Here is a 22,562-nt window from a genome sequence, read left to right as displayed (position 1 = left end):
ATATCGCATAACAGGCGTCATGTTTCGTTCTACATGTTGCATGTTGTTGTTGGTCAGTGATTCCTTGTAAAGCTCTTTGAGCACATTAAGTGGATATCGCGCTATATAAAAGCTCAAGTTTTTATTTTGCCGGGAGACGCCGGTACCCTGACAACCCGCGTTAATTTTCTGCCTTACGATCAAAGTCGAGCGACGGGTCACACTGTTGGCAGTTCGACAAAATAAATAACACCCCCCCTCCCCCCCCCCCCCCCCCCCCCCCCCTTCCACAGATTTCCTGTTTTCATGTGTTTTCGGCACATACAATCTGTAACGTATTTATTTCACAGGTAATAATAATTGATATCGGCTAGTTTACGTATTGTTAGAATTCTGTTTTCGTATGAATTCATGAATTCCTGTGCTTAGAGTTTGAACTGGGATTCGTACCGTTATCGACTCATGAGTACATTCTATCAGTCAGATCAGGTGGTGAGCCAGTCTTTTTTTGTTTCTTTTTTATTTATTTTTAAATTTTTGTTTGTTTCTTTTCTATGGGTTTTCGTGTTAGTTTGTTTTGTTTCGTTGTGTTAGTTTGTTTTGTTTTTGTTTGTTTTTTCTGGTTTATTTTAGAGGGGGGGGGGGGGGGAGGGAGGGTTTGGTCTTTTTTTTTTTTTTTTTGGCGTTTTATTGCTTGTTTTTTTATTTATTTCCAACATGTTTTGTTTTTCGGGTTTTTTAAAATATTTTGTTCTGTTTTGCATTTCGTTGTTGTTGTTTTTTTTTTTTTTGTTTTTTTTTTTTTGTTCTATTTTTTTCTTTTTTTTTCTTTTTAATTTTTGTTTTGGACTTTGTTTTGTTTTTGGTTTTGTTGGGGTTCTTTTGTTTTTTGTTATTTTTTTAAAAAATGTTTTGTTTTGTTTTTTTGTTTTTTGTTTGTTTGTTGTTGTTTTTTGTCTCTTTGTGTGTATGTGTGTGTGTGTCTTTTTTGTTCTGCTTTTGTTCTTTTTCTTTCCCTTTGTATTTTTTTAAACTTCGTGTTTGTTGTTTTTAGCGGAGTGGGGGTGGGGGTCTGTTTACTGTTCCGACACGGCAATAAATTTACAGATCGCCATTATTTCAAAATTACTTGCATTAAAAATGAATCGGGGAAAATGTTATCAGGAAGGCCGATGATTTTGGCTGGTAGACGTGTATGATGACAGCTAAGATTCGAACTCGAGTGACTGCAGCTAAAGCATGGCACATCGCCTCAAAACGGTATTGTGTTGGGATGAATCGAGCCCAAAACAGTGAATTTAGAAAAGTAATACGAATGGGCATGCATGATCTAGAGATAGTTCGAAGATGACGTCACTCAGGTCTTTGTTATTGTTTTTTGCCATCCGCGTTTATGAGTAATGCTCACTGAACTGTATTAACCAGACTATAAACGTTCATGGATACACACAGTTTTGTGTGTTGGTCCGTTATACTTCCGGATGGCAATGTTATGAGCTTCTTTGCCAAGCGCATACTATCTATATTACATTTCCATGTGCTCGAGGTCATTGGTCACATTGGAATATGTGCTCAAAGTGACCCACATAGTGAAAAATGTTCATATTTTTTGAAATATCTAACATCACGATTGGTCATTGTGTTCAGCTTGACACATGGGTATGCTTACAACTTTCATAAACGAAGCAACGTGTTTACATTTCTGAAGAAATATCCATGTAAAAAGCTATAACTACTATAATTTTGATGCTAGATTGTCAGAATTATAGTTTATTTTTCAGTATTTAACAAATAGAAACGGATTAAGGTGATTTCTTTAGTTTTCCAAATAACTTATTATTGTGGCTAGTAGTATTACAATCGCTTTCGGATAGGAAGGCTCTGGGTTCGAGCCTCGCTCGGTGCATAGTTGAGTCCTTGAAAAAGGCTTTTTACTCAAATTCTCTCACCGTACTCAGGTGTAAAATGAGTACCTGGTCGTAAACAGCATTGTTTATGTCGGAAAAAAATTGTAATGTCGCCTAACAGGCGTCATGTCTCGTTCTCCGTGTTATGTGTTGCTGTTGGCCAGGGACGCCTTATAAAGCGCTTTGAGCACGTCTAGTGGATATTGCACTATATAAAAGCTCATTAAAAAAAAAAAACAACTTATAATTGGACTATTTTTGTGGCGAGCGTCACAAAAACTTGTGTTATAAATTCACAAAGTACCAGGTTTGAAACTGTTAAACAAGATCAGGGTCATTTCCATCGATCGATATTTTAAGGGCGGGTTTTCTGGCCAAATTTTTGAATAGATGCCTTTCTCAAGTGCGCAGTTAAATGGTTAATGATATCGGTATATAAATAATGCAATCCACGTCAATACAAGAAGGAAGGTCAGATTCAACACAGAGTATTTTATACAAATAATCTATTATAAAAAATAGGGTTGGGGATCAACGTCGTTACGTAAAGCTACTGTTAATTTTTTATCATCGAGCACAGAATTACCGACAAATGTAAAAATACAATACAGTAATATAATAAGTATAATAGATGACCACCTGTTCCTAATATCCTTTATTTCTATTGTGCGGCTATGTGGTCTAGTGGTATGACATCGCTTTCGGATCGGAAAGTCCTGGGTTCGGCGCATAGTTGAGTCCTTGGAAAAGACTCTTTACTCACATTCTCTCACCGTACTCAGGTGTAAAATGAGTACCTGGCCATTAACAGCGTTGTCTTTGTCCGAAAAATTGTGATATCACCTAATAGGCGTTATGTCCCGTCCTACATGTTAAATGTTGCTGTTGACCAGGGACGCCTTGTAAAGTGCTTTGAGCACGTCTAGAGGATATTGCCCTATATAAAAAGCTCATTTTTAAAAAAAACTTATTACTGTTAAATTTTTATCATCGGGCACAGAATTATCGACAAATCTAAAAATACAATAGAGTAATATGGGACCCCTCGCCTCAAAACGGTATTATGTCGGGATGATTAAGATGCTGAAATGTGAACTTATAACCAGAAACATCAGACTTGAGTTGAGTTTATATGTTTTATTGAGGAGAATAAATGTGATTTTTTCATGGAACCGATATCAATAATTCGTATTTTTGACCACTTTAGAATTAATTTAGGGTTTTTAACATCTGGTCCATCCCGACATAATACCGTTTTGATAAGATGGGTCACATATAATAATAAGTATAACAGATGGCCGCCTGTTCCTAATATCCTTAATCTCTCCGCAAATATTGCGGGTTCTCCGCTAATTATTAAAATAACAATATTCAAGATGTTAACTTTTAGGTCAGAGGTGAATAAGAGGTATCTATAATTTTTTAATTATATTATATCTATACGCGAAATTGAACTATTGTGTCCCTTCCTTCTTGTTTTCACGAATTTAATTTTTAAAATGAATAAATAAAAAATCCAAATGGCGATAACTATATTTCGAATAACAAATTACATACACAGACGAAATCATCGCAGATGTTGAGAGAAGCATTTTAAAATTCCTCGTTACAAATTACGTGAAAGAACACGGCATTCGTTGTTCTTGCTTTGTAAACAATCACATGTAACATTTTAAAGTACATTTACATATTTTCCTTGGGTGGATGGAATGTTTGATGAGTTATTTCATTTTTAACTACCAACCTATATAAATAGTAAGTAAAACAACATGTGGTGAGGGGGTCAAAGCTATGTTTGTGATAATATATATAATATTATGATAAATTTATTTCCTTTAAGTTCTTTACTGCAAGCCACCTCTGGTGTAGAAATCGCAGATTCAATAATAAGGGTTTAACAGAATAATACTCAGTCAACACATATTCACATGCATGCACCAAATTTCACTTTATCAGCTCTTTAAAACGTTCAATGTCATACTCTACAACTACAATCTGTGACATCACAACTTATTCACGTTTTGATGAGATGAGGGTCATTTAAATCGATCGATATTTGAAGGACGAGAATTTTGGCCAAATTTTTTTCAATACGTGCTTTTCCAGAGTAGGGCTATTAACAGGTTAAAAAGTATACGGCTGTACCGTTATCTATTATATATATATATATATATATATATATATATATTATATATATATATATATATATTATATATTATATATATATATATATGTATATATATATATATATATATATATATATATATATATATATATATATATAGATAGTTCGAAGATGACGTCACTCAGGTCTTTGTTATTGTTTTAGCCATCCGCGTTTGTGAGTTGTTCTCACTAAACTGTATTAACCAGACTATAAACGTTCATGGTCACACAGAGTTTGTGTGTTGGTCTGTGATACTTCCGGATGGCAATGTTGTGAACTCCTTGGCCAAGCGCATTATATATATATATATATATATATATATATATATATATATATATTGGTTAGAATAATGCAAGAGAAATGCGAATTTTGTTTACATAATGACCTTTCTATTTCTCATTATAATCATATATCAGAACCTTTCAACAATATCCTCATATTATGCAATATACCCCGGGTGTTAATCAATGCATTATTAATAATATTATATTTATAACGTTTCTGTCTATATCTTTGCCATGATGAGTTGCTGCATGATTTCGAGTACTCACATTGGAAATGAATAATAAGGTGTTTTACAATTTACAGGTAAGAGTTGGAAGTGAGCAGTGAGTGAGTGAGTTGGTGAATTGCACGATCGTCTAGGTAACCGCAATGTGTTAGCCATAAGAACAGATTCTACCTGTTGTGCTTCTGTCTACACATTACATCTCTGACATATTTCACATAATATTATTATTTACACGGAGTGTGTATGAACACGTCGTATAAAAGAAATACTTATAATATAGTATTTAGGGATTGGTGAAGAGCAACAATTGTGTATTAATATTGGTATCACCAAAATAATTGAATTCATTGTCACCGTCACCGTCGCATTCTTCAGTACCACCAGCACCACCACCACCATCATTATCATTATCATCATCAACAACAATAACAATATTGTTATTACTATTACCTACAGCATCATCATCATCATCATCATCATCATCATCATTATCATCATCATCATCATCATCATCATCATTATCATCATCATTATCATCATCATAATCATCATCATTATCATCTATTTTTCATCATCATCATCATCATCATCATCGTCATCATCATCATCTATATTATCATCATTATCATCTATATCACCATGATCATTATCATCATCATTGTTACACTTTACATCGGAACAACGAGCCCACAATAACAAAAACCCCAGTTTAGGTTATCAGATCTGCATATAAATACTTGTTGGTCACCACTCATTTACATCGGAGTCGAGAGAGAGAGATAACGCATAAAATCACAAAACCCAAGTCAGACTCTGCTTTTATCTTTCAACCGGCCACACTGATTGTCGCTTTATTTTGCAGCAAAGTGGTCTCGCCTCGAGGTATGACACTCGCTTTCGGACCGGAAGGTCCTGGGTGCGAGCTTTGCTCGGCGCATAGTTGAGTCCTTGGAAAAGACTCATATTATCTCACATTTCTCACGTGTAAAATGAGTACCTGATCGTCAACAGCGTTGTCTATGTCGGAAAAATTGCAATATCGCCTAACAGGCGTCATGTCTCGTTCTACATGTTACGTGTTGCTGTTGGTCAGGGACCCTTTATAAAGCGCTTTGAGCACGTTTAGTGGATATTGCTCTATATAAAAGCTCTAGTTTTCCTCTCTCTCTAGTTTAACCGCCCAAACTGGTTGTCACTTTATATTGTTCTGACACGAGGCTTGGTTCGAATTGGCTATTTAACAATAGCCCTCTCTAATAATTAAGATTAACGTATAATAAATAACGTGGGTTGAAAACTCAACTATTGTATGTCTATATAATAGTCTTCAACAGTCATAACGTCACTTCCTTCCTAATGACGCATGGTAACTTAGTAACACTGACTCTAAACTATCGGAACAATGGTGGACGCCGTATGAAATATTTCTCCGGCGAGCTTAAACGCGTATCCAGAGGAAAAAAAACCATCAATTTGATCATGTTTTGACTTTTACACATTCTGATCACAAGGCATATGAAAAGGGAATGAAAAGTTCTAGCCAGCATGAAGAATAAAAAGTAATGATTTTCTTTGTTTAGAACCAAGATGGCCGCCGTTGCCGGGCGCGTGACATCAGACTACTGAATCCAATTGTATAATATAATAGACTTACAATAGCATGGTGTGTACACATTTCTTGTAGAAAATTAATCTGAAAGTTGTCGAGTTTCTTCATACGGTAATAGTGGTGTAAGGACCAGTACAATATATCAGTTGATGCTTTTAGTAATGATATAATAATGACAAAATGAGCATTATGATGATTACATGTCCATTATATTTGTTTTGTTTTTAGGGGTTTTACGGCGCTTGCAACAGATTAAGGTCATGTCAGTGCCAGTAAAATGAAGAAAATGGAATAGTCAAAATATTCTGGATTTACAATCGAAGCACCGAAGAAGAAGTAAGATAAAGAGGAATTGGTTCAAATAGGGAACAGATGTAGATTCTAAGAGCATACCATCAATGTACCTACTTAGTTTGCGATCACCTAAAAGTCTTATCCAGACACCAGCACAGGATCCCACTGAAGGGAACACACTCAAATGTTTACAGAAAGCATAAATAGCAATACATAACAGAGGGAAGATTTACAAGGGAAAAAATATAGCCCAAAACTATAACTATACATTTGACTGTTTCCCTCCCAGCTAAGGACTCGGGCCGGGGCCAGGACAAAACCAAGTAATCTCATCCAAATACAAAGACAGAAAGCATGTTGGAAAACAGATATATGGGGGATAAAAGACACAGCAAGTACCTCTCTGCCCATTAATGTGGATGATGAAATGAAAATGATAATGATGAATAAGGAGGAGGAGGAGGTGGAGGAGGAGGAGGAGGAGGAGGAGGAGGAGGGAGAAGAAGAAGAAGAAGAAATGGAAAAGAAAGCGGAGAAAGGGGAAATGAGTAATAAAGAGTAGATGGTAGTGGTGGTGACAATGGTGCTGGAGGTCGTGGCTCTGGACGTGATGTTGGTTGTAATAGGAAGAAAAGTGCGGCTATGTGGTCTTGTGGTATGACACTCGCTTTAGGATCGGAAGGTCCAGGATTCGAGCCTCGAGCTCGGCGCATAGTTGAGTCCTTTGAGAAAGCTCTTTACTCACATTCTCTCACCGTACTCGGGTGTAAAATAAGTACCTGGTCGTTAACAGCGTTGTCTGTGTCCGAAAAATTGTAATATCGCCTAACAGGCGTCATGTCCCGTCCTACATGTTAAATGTTGCTGTTGACCAGGGACCCCTTGTAAAGCGCTTTGAGCACATTTAGTGGATATTGCGCTATATAAATATCAATTTTATTTATTTTATTTATTTAAAGTGTGATGTCAAAAACCTGGTTCCTTTTTCGGGGGACTTGAAGTGTAAATGATCTACTGGTTTCAGAGCGATGGCAACTTATTGTCTAGTCTAAATTAATATAATATGCTGTTCGCCAATAAAGACCATCTCCCCGAGCTCTTCACGTCCCATGATTCTTAGAATCTGTGTAGCTATAGATAGAACGAAGATGACGTCACTCAGGCCTTTGTTATCGTTTTTTTGCCATCCATGATTGTGAGTAATTCTCACTAAACTGTATTAACCAGACTATAAACGTTCGAGGTTACACATGATAGTTTTTTTTGTGTTAGTCCGTTTTACTTCCCGATGGCAACGTTGTGAGTTTCTTACCAAGCGCACACTATCTATAGATAGAATGCGCTTGGCCAAGGAGTTCACAACATTGCCATCCGGAAGTATAACGGACCAACACACAAACTCTGTGTAACCATGAACTTTTATAGTCGGGTTAATAGATAGTATGCAGATGACGTCACTCAGGCCTTTGTTATTGTTTTTGCCATCCGCGTTTGTGAGTTGTTCTCACTAAACTGTATTAACCAGACTATAAAAGTTCATGGTTACACAGAGTTTGTGTGTTGGTCCGTTATACTTCCGGATGGCAATGTTGTGAACTCCTTGGCCAAGCGCATTCTATCTATACAGTTTAGTGAGAACAACTCACAAACGCGGATGGCAAAAACAATAACAAAGGCCTGAGTGACGTCATCTGCATACTATCTATAGATAGTATGCGCTTGGCTAAGAAGCTCATAATATTGCCATCCGGAAGTATAACGGACCAACACACAAAACTGTGTGTATCCATGAAAGTTTATAGTCGGGTTAATACAGTTCAGTGAGCATTACTCATAAACGCGGATGGCAAAAAACATCAACAAAGACCTGAGTGACGTCATCTTCGAACTATCAATACTTCCGGATGGCAATGTTATGAGCTTCTTAGCCAAGCGCAAACTATCTATAGATAATTCGAAGATGACGTCACTCAGGTCTTTGTTATTGTTTTTTGCCATCCGCGTTTATGAGTAATGCTCACTGAACTGTATTAACCTGACTATAAACGATCATGGTTAGACATAGTTTTTGTGTGTTAGTCCGTTTTACTTCCCGATGGCAATATTGTGAGTTCCTTAGCCAAGCGCATACTATCGATACGTCCTGTTACTGGAATAGTTATGCCGCATTATTATTCAATATGTAACATATTCATTTTTATTAGTCCTCCGATGGACTGATTACACACACACACACACACACACACACACACACACACACACACACTTCCAAAGATTTAGGAACCAGAAAAGTAGAAGCTATGACCTCACGACTTTTCTTACCTATTGTGCAGATAAAAGTAGCTGGACAGTAAAATGTGTAAAATAAAGTAGAAATTAAACGACGTAGACGATTAACAATGCAGGTTTCATGAAGCTGTAATCGATTACTAACTACTTATCAAAGTTGTGACAGTTTCAATAACATAAATTATAACAAACATCATCAACAACTAATAACATTATTGCCTTTACCGCTGACAACAATTAACAATACATTATAGAAAAAAGCATTCCCGTCCTAAACAAGAGGCTAATTTGCACTAAAAATGCACTCAAGACAATTAAAAACAACAGAGATTTGAAGCACCTCGCTTACCTCGCTGAACTGTTCAATCCGAATTGAATTAGATAAAATTATGAATAATGATCTTATCTTTTTAAAATCCACTCCTAAGTAGTTTTCACCTCCCTGCTATCGTATCCCTGCCGTCTTACGAAATAGTAGCGGATAGAACACAGTATATCCTACAAGACCTGTAAATTCGTATATACAGATATTTACATACAATCTCGCTCGCTGGATTCAACTGGTATGAGAGAAAGAGCGGGGTGGGAGGGGGTTGGTGAGGAACAGTGGGGGAAGGGGAGAGAGGTGGTAGTGAGAAAGGTAGTAGGTAAGAAGAAGAATGTTTTTTACCTTGCTCGCCCTCGCGAGTAATCTGGCGCGTGCTCAAAAGTCTGAGACTGAGGAGATAAGGCTAAAATCTGTAGAGATGCTCATGCTATATTATAGGCAGGAGAAGAGGTGGATAGCGGTTAGAGGAGAGAGGTGACGGAGTAGAAGAGGATAAGGTGAGAGATAAGAAAGTTAGAAAAATATAAATAGGATGAGAGAGAGAGAGAGAGAGAGAGAGAGAGAGAGAGAGAGAGAGAGAGAGAGAGAGAGAGAGAGAGAGATGATAAAAGTACATGATAGAAAAAAAGACATGAAAGATATATGTAGATAGATAGATAGATAGATAGATAGATAGATAGATAGATAGATAGATAGATAGATAGATAGATAGATAGATAGATAGATAGATAGATAGATAGATAGATAGATAGATAGATAGGTAGGTAGGTAAGTAGATAGGTAGATAGATAGATGGACGGATGGATGGATGGATGGATGGATCGGTGGATTGAAAATGGCTGGTTGAATATATGGATTGATAATTTAAAAAAAAAAAGAATTAGAGGAGAGGTAGAGGGAGAGGGAGGGGGGGGGGGGGGGGGGGGGGGTGGGAGAGAAGAAGATACAATGAGAGAGAAAGAGAGTGAAAGAGAGAGGAGAGAGACTTTTTGTTTGAGATAAAATGTGAATCATACACAGAATAGAAACGATGGAATGCATTTTAAAGTCAGGTGGAAATTTGACTTGGTTAGATTCCAGGAGATGAGTAAATACGGGGGTGGAGAAAGGAGACGAAATGTCATGGAGAACGGAGGGTGTTAGGAGAGGGAGGGGTGAGATGAAAGAGATAAAATGTGAGTGTAGGTACACGGTTTTAGACTTTAAAAACCTTATCTGTCTTGGTGGCGATATAAATAACCGCTACGTTGTTGATATAAATAGTTGAGGAGCGATTGTCGATAAAACATTCTGAGTAAAGAGGCATTTTCTACTTCACTGTGGTGAAGGCTATGATGATGATGATGATGATGAGATGATGATGATGATGATGATGATGATGATGATGATGATGATGATGATGATGATGATGGTGATGATGCTGTTGTTGTTGTTGTTCTTGTGTTGTTGATGATGATGATGATGATGATGATGATGATGATGATGATGATGATGATGATGATGATGATGATGACGACGACGACGACGACGATGATGATGATGATGATGATAATAATGATGATGATGATGGTAGCGGTGGTGACATATGATGGTAACAAGTAGTAGGGGGAGGAGGAGGAGTAGGGGGTGGAGAGTTGTTGTTTTTAACAGAGGAGTAATATTCTATAACAACAGGGATATTGACTGATAACAACCATGATTTTCTTACCTGTGCACACGACTTTCTTTAATTCCTCTTTAATAAAAGGCGGTACGGCAGCAACAGTAGCAGGTGGTTCTTCAACTACAGTGGCCGCGTCCTGTTTGTCTTGATCTTCTGCTGTTGAGTCTGAAAATAGTTTGAATGAAAAAATACACGCTATGTCAATTTTAGAAAATAGTTGCTTGCGTCAGAATAATAGGTCAAAAAGAACTGGTCAAAGTGGTTGTAAGTATCAGTGGAATAAAATATTGCGGGTTCTCTACTAGTTCTTTAGTCTAAACTTTCGACCCGCCGAAATAGCGCTCGTGGAACACATTCACTGACATACAATATTCCAACCTCAAAAACATCTCACAGACAGTCGAGTTTCTGCCCCAAAACAGCAAAGGAAAAAGAATAGATTTCCTCACTTCAATGCTTATTTTATGACAAATTCAGTCGTTACAGTATCCTCGTACATAAGCTCCAACATTATGGAATAAGAGCAAAATTAATGCCTGGATCAACAGTTTTTTTTTATTTATCAAATCGTAAACAACCTGTCTTAGTAAATGGAGAAAAATCCCTTATTTCCCAGTTGAGCCTGCCTGGCGTATCACAAGGCTCCGTACTTGGCCTGCTGAGTTGTTCCTGATATTTATAAATGATCTACCGGTCGGGCTCAATTCTGAAACAAGACTTTTTGCAGATAAACGTGCTCAAAGCGCTTTATAGGGGGTCCCTGGTCAACAGCAACATTTAACATATAGGATAGGACATAACGCTTGTTAGGCGATAATACAATTTTTCGGACAAAGACAACGCTGTTAACGCCAGGTACTCATTTTACACCTGAGTACGGTGAGAGAATGTGAGTAAAGAGCCTTTTCCAAGGACTCAACTATGCGCCGAGGGCGAGGCTCGAACCCAGGACCTTCCGATCCGAAAGCGAGTGTCATACCACAAGACCACATAGCCGAAATTACAAGAAGACCTCGACAAGTTGGCGACATGGGAGGACCTGAGGAACATGTCTTTCAACCCCAGCAAGTGCTCAGTAATTCGAATGTCTCGCCGTCGCACAAAACTTACAAACATAATTACCACTTGCATGGACAGAAGCTGGAAGAATTAAACCAAACTAAATCTCTCGATGTAACAATAACAACAGGCATGAAATAGCAAAATTATCCGCTTAAATTAACCATGGTCAAATCATCACAGGAGTGTGTATGTTCTGTATGGGATCCACACACAATGTATGTTATTAACACCATCGAAAAAGTACAAGGTAGAGCTATAAGATGGATCACAACAAAGGCTACATAGAAGAATTAACAGACACCGACATGCAGATCTTTGGATTACTGCCACTCATTCAACTCATTACCCGTAGACAACAGTCACGACATTAAATTTTACAGACATCACCAAGGTCAAATTAACATTACATTCAAATTTCAGCCTAAACTTTCGACCCGTCGGCATAGCGCTGGTGCAACACATCCACTGTTATAGAATATTACCCCAGCCTCAAAAACATCTCACAGACAATCGAGTTTCTTCCCCAAAACAGCAAAGAAATGGAACAGCTTCCCAGAAGAAATGATCTACACGACCAACATGGACGCTTTCAAAGACATCCTGTTCGTCTATCTAAAATATACTACAGTGCAGCATTAATCGTTAACATGATGGCACTGGCTGCCTTAACCAGAAGAAGCAGAAGAAGAAGAAGAAGAAGAAGAAGAAGAAGAAGAAGAAGAAGAAGAAGAAGAAGAAGAACCCGCTTGATACAATGAAAAGTATATGGCAAGGCAGGGCGCCAATCGCTCTTTAATTACAAAATTTACACCGAGTTCTGGTGGTTGAATTTGAAAAAATTATTTATGATAGAGAGAAAGCATATGGTAAGAATTACTTAAGGCAGTCAAAAAGGGTTAACAAAAAAATTAAATCAGGTCCACTTTTAAAGTCTATTATAGCCAATTAGAGAGCCTAGAATGTGAACTAGTTTCCTCTCTGGCGGTGGAAAGCAACAACAAAGAGCTGGATGACGTCAACTTTATTCATTCTTTTCATATGAAAACGTATTTATTATGAAGAAAGAATCCCTTTTTCCGTACATATATACGCCATTGTATCTTTCTAAGCAATCTACAATGAAGAGAAGAATACGTTTAGCCTTTTTTTTTAGATATTGATTTCTTTTCTATCATATTTTTACTGCCGCTAAATATCTGAAATAGTAATGTGATACATATTCTAATACGACAACCATTGCAATGAAAACAATCTTGAACATTGACAACTGACTTACTTACACATAATTAAATAGATAGACCCAAACCCACTTTGGGAAACTAAAGTTCCCTAGAGGTTTGTTTCTGGACGGTTGTTTTGTAATTTTCTTGTTTGTTTGTTTTGTTTTTCTAATTCTAAGAGAGAGAGAGAGAGAGAGAGAGAGAGAGAGAGAGAGAGAGAGAGAGAGAGAGAGAGAGAGAGAGAGGGAGAGAGAGGGAGAGAGAGAGAGAGATAAATAAATATTTATAAACAAAGAACGTTTTACCATAGAAATATCCGGCCTGGAGATATCAAGCACGATGTCTAATTCCCTATCTCCTCCTTTTTTTCTGCCTAGTCTAATTGGGTGCTACGTAATATCGGAAAATGCGCCTAATTTGGTCTTTATAAGGTATATTATTATGTCTTGTCGAAACTGCAACATTGCTTTGTCAAGGGCAGTAATTCATGTAATCCTGTTCTTGGTCATAAAATAAACAAAGTTATTTCCCTTGATAAATATAAAGGAAGAGAAAAACCGTATAATATAAATTAATCTTATCGCGTTGTTGAGCAGTTCCAAATAAATCCAAGCTGCTTGTTTAATCAGTTTAAGGAATGTTAACATTTAGACACCTTCAAATCATATCAGCGCTTTAGAAAATATTGAGTAAGAAAATAGATGATAGATTTAAAGTTAGATTGTCCACACAAGCACAAGATAAAGAGTAAAACAAAGGTTTAAGTCAGAATTCAAACAAAAGAAAGAAGTATATCCCAAGAGCCATCTTTATCCATGTACATTTATATGTTGCCCAGCATATTCCTCAGGGAAGGGGCTCTGGGCACTTTAAGAATATAAATCATAATTCTAGCAATAGAAAGAAGTATATCCCAAGGGCCATCTTTATCAATGTACATTTATATATTGCGCAGCATATCCCTCAGTAAAGGGGCTTTGGGAGCTTCTAGAATAATGAGATCAAATTGGCAACGTTACATGTGAACTTTTATTTAACGAAATATCCACTCAATGTGCCTAAAGCCCTTTACAAAGGGCGTCCAGCCAAAATTAACAATGAGCATGTATGGCGATATTGATATTTATTTCCGACAGAGAAAATGCTGTTACTTACCAGGGACCCATTTTACACTTGTATGTTGTGGAGATTGCATATGTTAGGCCTTACATTGTGATAATATGATAAAGGGACTTATTCCAAAAACTTGATTTTGCGCTGCCTTAGCAGGAGTCGAACCAAAGACTTACAGGTCAGAAGCCGTATCACACAAAGAACACAAAGTAGCGCTATCAACTATTCATAACTTATTATAAAATTCAGAAAAGATTTTACCCGTGTGTGGTAAACTAGATAGAGACAACGCTGTTGACGGCCAGGTAATCATTTTACACCTGAGAACGGTGAGAGAATTTGAGTAAAGAGTCTTTTCCAAGTACTCAACTATGCGTCGAGCGAGGCTCTAACCGAAAGCGAGTGTCATACCACTAGACCACAAGCCGCACAAGTAGGTAGGTCTGATGTTGTGATTTCTGAAAGATTTTACAGTACATAGCCTACCGGCTTTAACGGTGCTGTCCGATTCCCAATCTTCAGTTGCAGTAGTTGTCTCCCCTTCGTCACTGGCCCGTGATGAAGGCGGCTTGGCAGTGGGCATGTCCTGTGCTGATGATGGCGTCGTTTCCTCTTCCGGTATCTCCACTGTCTTTTCCGGCATTTTATCGGGGTCGGTAATCCCTGAAAATATTTTTTAAACAAATTAAAACGTAGTAGTTCATTCAATGCATGCGGGGAGGTACATTTCATATTTTTGGCCAATATTGAATTGACACCTTGCAAGTCCAGTCTCTAGAGGTAGGAAATATTCTAAAACTGTCAAATTCATATGTACTCGTATATCTGTTATCTGGGTATTACGGTGCTGGCAACAATTTAGGGTTATCTCACCGCCAGAAAACAATGAATTCTTTGACTTTTTAAAGTAAATTTCAAAGCCAAACTCTCTGGAGTTACTTTTCCGAAACGTTACACGGTATCAGGAATTCCCTCTATTGATGGCGTGTTCAGTGAAGTCACTAATGAAATCTAGACATAAGGCGAATCGAATAATCTTTAGAAATACAAACTGTCTTCAGTAGTAACACATGCAAAGTACGTACAGTGTTTACATCGTTTACCATACACGGGTAAAACAGACATAATATTTTTTTTTAATATTGAGCTTTTATATTGCGAAATATCCACTAAATGTGCTCAAAACGCTTTACAAGGGGTGTCCCTGACCAACAGCAGCACGTAACCTGTAGAACGAGACATGACGCCTGTCAGTCGATATTCCTTTTTTTCCGGACAGAAACGCTGTTCACGGCCAGGTACTCATTTTACACTTGAGTACGGTGAGAGAATGTGAGTAAAGAGCCTTTTCCAAGGACTCAACTATGCGCTGAGCGAGGCTCAAACTCAGGACCTTCCGATCCGAAAGCGAGTGTCAAACCACTTGACCACATAGCCGCACAATATGGTCAAAACATTTGGATATAACTATGAAGCAGTAAAGTAAAAAGTAACACAAAGGGAATGGGTTAACAGATATCAGAGGTAGATCCAGAGGCAATCCATCCTTGTAAGTAGCCTGAAACTAATTAAAAGTCCCACAATGAGACTGCAACAGAATCTAGGAATAAAGTAGTCCTCCAGAGCCATTAGGTCAATGAAACTGGAGTTTATCCCGGTTTCTATTTCTTGTTACCATTTGAATAAGACGGTTGTCTATCTCAAGTACTTTCCTCCAGATCTAACAGACCCAGCAACCCAATCACTGCTGGGTGATAAGGATAGAAAGAGGCGGGGGTAATCAGAAAAGATCTCGACTGCATCCGGGATCAATCTCGGTTCCTTTGGTTGTTAATCGAAAGCTCTCCCAACTGAGCTACCGATACCCCCTAATATCCGCATAGGATACACAAAAATGATCATAAAACTCATAACGTATAATTTTGAAGTATTTTTGTGGGTGGGGGGAGGGATGTGTTATTGTTGACTGTTGTTTATTTTTAACTTGTATATTCCAATATTGATATTGAGATGAATCATCGGCCCCACACCTTCCCCAGAGGGAATGGAATGAAGTCTTACCGAGTCGAATCAAAGCTTCCCGAATGTCCCGAACCCAAGCCTGCTGGGCGTAGACACTTCGTGCCTGGAAAGTGATCTTCTCGATGGCCGAGTCCCCTATGAACCAGAGTTCGAATCGACGATCATCCTCTGGCACTGATCCATTCAGGCGGACTGATGTTAACTGAAAGTCAAAAGAAGAAAAAAATAATACAGTTTTAATCTTCGATATGTTTGTTATATGTAGTTAAGGATGCTTACTATTTTGGTTGTTATGGAAATGTGTAATATTATACGATTTTTACACCTTTGCTACTTGTAATTTCGGACGTTTTCCCAACCGCTACACGAGCTTGTGATATTAAGCATTCTTGCGACATTGGTCACAGACTGACCAGGTTGAAGATGACCAATGGCACGAGCATGTTGTTCTTGACTAAGTCGTGACATCGCGTAGATAAATGGATGCTATTTTGCATTGTGTTGTCCTGCCTTGAAAATGTTTCAAGAAGACACGGATGGCAAAAAAATTAATCTACACAGTTCCTAACCAGAGTAAGGGGTTAAAATGTCATTTAAGCACGTGCGCGACGTGGTGAGCGAATTTCAGGTCAAAAACAAAAACATCAACTATCGGTACACAGAAAGGCTCATGGTAAACAACTCAGTTAAAAATCTTAGCCTACGCCAATGGATAAAAAAGTAACGACGATTTTAAATGTGTATGCTTTCTTTAGATCGCAAGTATATATTAGAGCTATTTTTTCCTACTTAGACGTTTTCGTTATATCCGAATCTACTGAATAATCATTATAGACTGAATAAAGTTGAAGTCATTCGACTTTTAAAATTGTTTTTAGACCCCCAGTTGGATGACCAGTTCTCATTTACAGACAATTTCTGTTATGCGTTTATTCAAAATACTCGCATCTGCCCGCCAGATGAAATATATCAACACACAAAACTAATTTATAACGATTATGGTCTGATAGATTTTAATGGGAACTAATCACCAAGCAGGCGGTCTAAAAAACAACAGCAAAAAGCTGAGTGACATCAACGTTATTCCTTTTATAAATTATGTTTACACATGGGTCTTTTTGTGTTGATTAAATCCATGGGCGGGGGGGGGGGGGGTGAAGAAAAAGTCAGTAATATATCTAAATCCATGCCAGAAATACTCATCTTGTATTTTTAAATAAGAAAAATAATAATATTTTAAAATTCAAACAAAATATCCCAAAACCTCTTCGTTTTATGATAATATTATTATGGCAATGGATCAAAATTACTCTGTGAATTACTCATTATCGCTTAACCGTTAATTGCGTTATCATGGAGCATAACAGTGCAAAACGGTGCATTTATCGTGTTCTTTCTACCTTTTACTTTCACCTGTATCATGTTTTGAAGTTGTTAAAAGACGTGTTTTGATAGGGGCTGGGCTGCCAAATAGCCAAAGTTCCTCGTGGCCAATTTCGACTTCAAAAGTGGCCAAATAGAACCCCTCGCGTGGCCAAACACTACTAAAAATCTGATTCCCCTTGAAAAAAAAAACTCAACAGTTTTATAAACAAAACAAAGAAAAAAAATCTTTTAATTTTTAAAAACATGGTTATCTCTGTGGCCAAGTTTGGTCACGAATGAGGCCATCTGGCATACCTGATTTTGATCCAAAACGTAACTCTCAGTGGGTTGATTTTTTCTTCTTTTTTCTTTTTTCTTTTTTAAGAGAATAAAAAAATAATAACATGACAAACGTCCTTGGACGCCATCACAACAATTTCGTTGCTGTTTTCTGTGTGAACAGAATTTGTGTCGGGACATGAGGAAAGGTTTGCGGTCAGATATTTCGTTCTCGGACTGAATCGAGCGAGCCATTTTCACAAAACTGATATCCAAAATTCTTATGGTTTCATTGTTGTACTGGAAATAGCCTAAAACCGACGTTAAATATTGTCCATTACAACAATGTAAAAAAAAAAAGGCAATTGTTGTGTTCGGACGTAATCAATTTCAAAACGCCCCCTACCCAAATATTATAATTTATCAATTAATTTATTTATTCATTTATCTTTTCATTTATTGATCTAATGTTTATCTACTTATTTACATATATTTACTTATCTATTTTTTATCTATGTTTAATATATATATATATATATATATATATATATATATATATATATATATATATATATATATATATATATATATATATATATTATTCTTTTCTTTATTATTTATTTATTTATTTATTTTTAGCAACTCGAGCTCCCGTCAGTGCGAAAACTTGTTTTAGGCCTCTTATAGCATTAAATATTAGGATGTACAAAAAACCAGTCTCTGACCAGACAAGAGAGAGAGAGAGAGAGAGAGAGAGAGAGAGAGAGAGAGAGAGAGAGAGAGAGGAGGGGGGGGGGGGTTTGGGATGCATGGTTGCCGTTAACTTTAATGACAGAGAATTACAAACATAATGAGTACAACCTGCAGATACTTGGAAACAAAGAACTCTCGTACCCTTGGCAAAAACAAAACAGTTCTAAAATAATTTTTTCTCTCTCTCTCTCTCTCTCTCTCTCTCTCTCTCTCTCTCTCTCTCTCTCTCTCTCTCTCTCTCTCTCTCTCTCTCTCTCTCTCTCTCTCTCTCTCTCTCTCTCTCTCTCTCTCTCTCCCTCTCTCTCTCTTTCTTTCTTACTTTCTTCGTCTCTCTTTCTCACTCTCGTTCACACATACAACCCTCCCTCTAAATTATATTTATCAGTCAATCAACGTTCAAGGTTACACATAGTTTTGGTCCGTTATAGTCGGCTAGCAGATATTGTGAGCATCAATGTAGAATATAACAGTCGGAAGTTCTCCGATAAAAAAAAATTGAGAAGGGTATTATTTTTGATTGATTACTCATTGATGCTATCGTTTAAGTAAAATACTCACAATATCTGCCTGCCAGATGAAACGTGTTGACACGTTGGCCTATAACCTTAAACGTTTTAGTCTGATATATTTTTGTAAGAACTAATTCCACATCTGGCGGTCTTAAAACAATAACAAAGCGCTGAGTGACGTCAACGTCATTCATTCTTTGTATATTTAAACAAAAAAACACGTATTTTTGAAATGATAAAAAATAGGCAATGAAAGTAAAATGATCTAACAAGGAACATGATATTAGGGTTGATAATTTAATTGCCACCTTGTCTACTCTCTAACACGGGAATTCACCAACTAATACGGTAGGATGTTTGCAACCAGAAATGCAGAGGCAATAATAAAATAGGCTGCCTCTATTCTCACCCCCCTCCCCCCCCCCCCCCCCCCTGCCCCCACCCCCGGCCGATTGGATTACCGAAAAAAAACGTCGCCGGCTTTTTGCGATTTGGATTTGATTGATTTTTTTTTTAATTGTGCAACTTGTGAAACTTAACAAATTACTGCATTACAACCTTTGGATTAAACATACAATTGTGGACTACTATTATGAAGACTAGCATCCTAGACTAGGGGGATGAGAATAGTCACTTCGAATAAAATAATATATAATTACTCGATAAAGAAGTATGCAACGTGCATGGTCTTAATAAACTGTTTTATCCCATTGCATGCCGAAATATAATAAAGATGTTTTCCTATTGCTGTTATTCGTTTAGGTAAAATACTAACCTGATCTACCCGTCAGACGAATGGTGCCAACGTACTATGTGGTCTTGTGGTATGACACTTGCTTTCGGATCGGAAGTTCCTGGGTTCGACCCTCGCTCGGCGCATAGTTGAGTCCTTGGAAGAGACTCTTTATTCACATTCTCTCACCGTACACAGGTGTAAAATGTGTACCTGGCCGTTAACAGCGTTGTCTCTGTCGGAAAAAAAATTGTAATATCGCCTAACCGGCGTCATGTCTAGTTCTATATGTCATGTGTGCTGCTGTTGGCTAAGGACCCTTGTAAAGCGCTTTGAGCACGTTTAGTGGCTATTGCTCTATATAAATAATCTCAAGTGTTACCTACTTTAACGGTTACAGTCTGTTCAAGAACGTTAGCGAGACCAAATCACCAAACTGGCGGAACAAAAACAAAGAGCTGCATGACGTCATCTTCATTCAGTCTATTGTATACACCGTGATGAACGACGCCAATGTCAAAATCTCATATTCCTCTTTAGTGTCTTATTCACCATGCTTTGTTGACAAAGGGGAAACCAGAAACGTCCATAATAAATTCACTTCGTTAATAAAATCGTCCCCTTCTATTTTAAATAATTGAGCTTTATATAGCGCAATATCCACTTAAATGTGCGCAAAGCCCTTTACAAGGGGTCCCTGGTCAACAGCAACATTTAACATGTAGGACGGGACATGCCGCCGTTTAGGCGATAATACTATTTTTCGGACAAAGACAACGCTGTTAACGGCCAGGTACTCTTTTTACACCTGAGTACGGTGAGAGAAAGTGAGTAAAGAGCCTTTTCCAAGGACTCAACTATGCGCCGAGCGCGAGGCTCGAACCCAGGACCTTCCGATCCGAAAGCGAGTGTCATACCACAAGACCACATAGCCGCCATATTTTGTTTCTTTTTAGTTGTGATTTACTTATTGTATACAACGTGATGAACGACGCCAATGTCAAAATCTCATATTCCTCTTTAGTGTCTTATTCACCATGCTTTGTTGACAAAGGGGAAACCAGAAACGTCCATATTAATTCACTTCGTTAATAAAATCGTCCCCTTCTATTTTAAATAATTGAGCTTTATATAGGGCAATATCCACTAAATGTGCTCAAAGCCCTTTACAAGGGGTCCTGGTCAACAGCAACATTTAACATGTAGGACGGGACATGCCGCCTGTTAGGCGATAATACTATTTTTCGGACAAAGACAACGCTGTTAACGGCCAGGTACTCATTTTACACCTGAGTACGGTGAGAGAAAGTGAGTAAAGAGCCTTTTCCAAGGACTCAACTATGCGCCGAGCGCGAGGCTCGAACCCAGGACCTTCCGATCCGAAAGCGAGTGTCATACCACAATACCACATAGCCGCCATATTTTGTTTCTTTTTAGTTGTGATTTACTTATTCTATACATGAAGGTAGCAACTTTTTGTTTGTTTACTACAAATCCATCCATCCAAAATTGAATAAATGTCGTGTAATTTGTCTTAAATTGAAATTTTATGCGAAGATGACCTCGGGGTTAAATTGACTCCAGGTAGAAAATCTCTCAGGTAGACAATTTAACCCTCTCCTTACCAACTATAGGAAAATCGTCACATTTGGTAAAATACAACCAACATTTTTCTTGTTCAAATTTCTTTTGTACATCATAAAAATTAAAAGAGAATGAACAATGTGTTGTTGAGCATGTTATGTATCATAAGAACTTACTGATATTGTGTTTGAGGGATAAAAAATAAATATTTTTGTGTTAGTTGGGTGTGAAGTTTTGGGGAAAATCCTGAAAATGGCTGGTAAGGAGAGGGTTAAATCCCAAGCGTAACATAATTCAAGATCTGTAAAACAAATCGTGTGTTGAGGGTTAACCGGTTATATCTCCATATTTGTTCAAATTAAGTAATCGAAGTGACTATTCTCATCCCCGGGATGCTAGTCTTCATAATAGTATAAATAGTAGTCCACAATTGTTGTATGTTTAATCCAAAGGTTGTAATGCAGTAATTTGTTAAGTTTCTTGTCACAAGTTGCACAATTTAAAAAAAAATCAATCAAATCCAAATCGCAAAAAGCCGGCGACGTTTTTTTCGGTAATCCAATCGGCCGGGGGGGGGGGGGGGGGGGGGTGAGAATAGAGGCAGTCTATACACAATCATTTCTAGGAGGACAGGTGATCATGAAAAAAAAAAATCGACTCCACCCAAGATCGATCGCCCTACCTGTCACTTTGTGATGCGAATGCTCTACCTACCCTACCAAATCAAAGCATTTTCCATAATATTTCCATGACAAAGTAAAATCAAAGCAAGTTATATTATGTTAAATGTTGACCTGATAGAATGAGTCGAAAACTAAAACACTCCACCTCTTTGGCTGACAATGTAAACATTAAAACAATAACATGATGGTGTTAACAATAATGTTATTGTTTTAATTTTTACATCTCGGCTATGTTGTCTTGTGGTATGACACTCGCTTTCGTATCGGAAAGTCCTGGGTTCGAGCCTCGCTCGGCGCATAATTGAGTCCTTGGAAAAGACTCTTTACTCACATTATCTCACCGTACTCGGGTGTTAAATGAGTACCTGGCCGTTAACAGCGTTGTCTCTGTCCGAAAACAAATTGTAACATCGCCTAACAGGCGTCACGTCCCGTCCTAAATGTTAAATGTTGCTGTTGGACAAGGACCCCATGTAAAGCGCTTTGAGCACT

At 37.7% G+C, this 22,562-nt stretch overlaps 1 protein-coding gene across 2 annotated transcripts in view; it reads right to left on the bottom strand.

Annotated features, from left to right (window-relative positions):
- Positions 1 to 22,562, bottom strand: part of LOC144958557 (twitchin-like) — a 192,940-nt gene that overhangs the window by 99,913 nt on the left and 70,465 nt on the right. For both annotated transcript variants that reach the window (XM_078890618.1, XM_078890619.1), the window contains 3 exons: positions 16,204 to 16,366; positions 14,629 to 14,805; positions 10,793 to 10,912 (listed from right to left, as the gene is read on the bottom strand). In XM_078890618.1, coding sequence (XP_078746744.1) covers positions 10,793 to 10,912; positions 14,629 to 14,805; positions 16,204 to 16,366 — 460 coding nt within the window. The remainder of the gene's footprint in view (positions 1 to 10,792; positions 10,913 to 14,628; positions 14,806 to 16,203; positions 16,367 to 22,562) is intronic.

This window comes from Berghia stephanieae, chromosome 13 (genome assembly GCF_034508935.2).
Source record: "Berghia stephanieae isolate SIO BIC M18660-M18661 chromosome 13, UCSD_Bste_1.3, whole genome shotgun sequence".
NCBI classification, from domain to species: Eukaryota; Metazoa; Mollusca; class Gastropoda; order Nudibranchia; family Aeolidiidae; genus Berghia; species Berghia stephanieae.
Note: the sequence above shows the minus strand (reverse complement) of the source record. Positions and strands in the feature narration are given on the sequence as shown.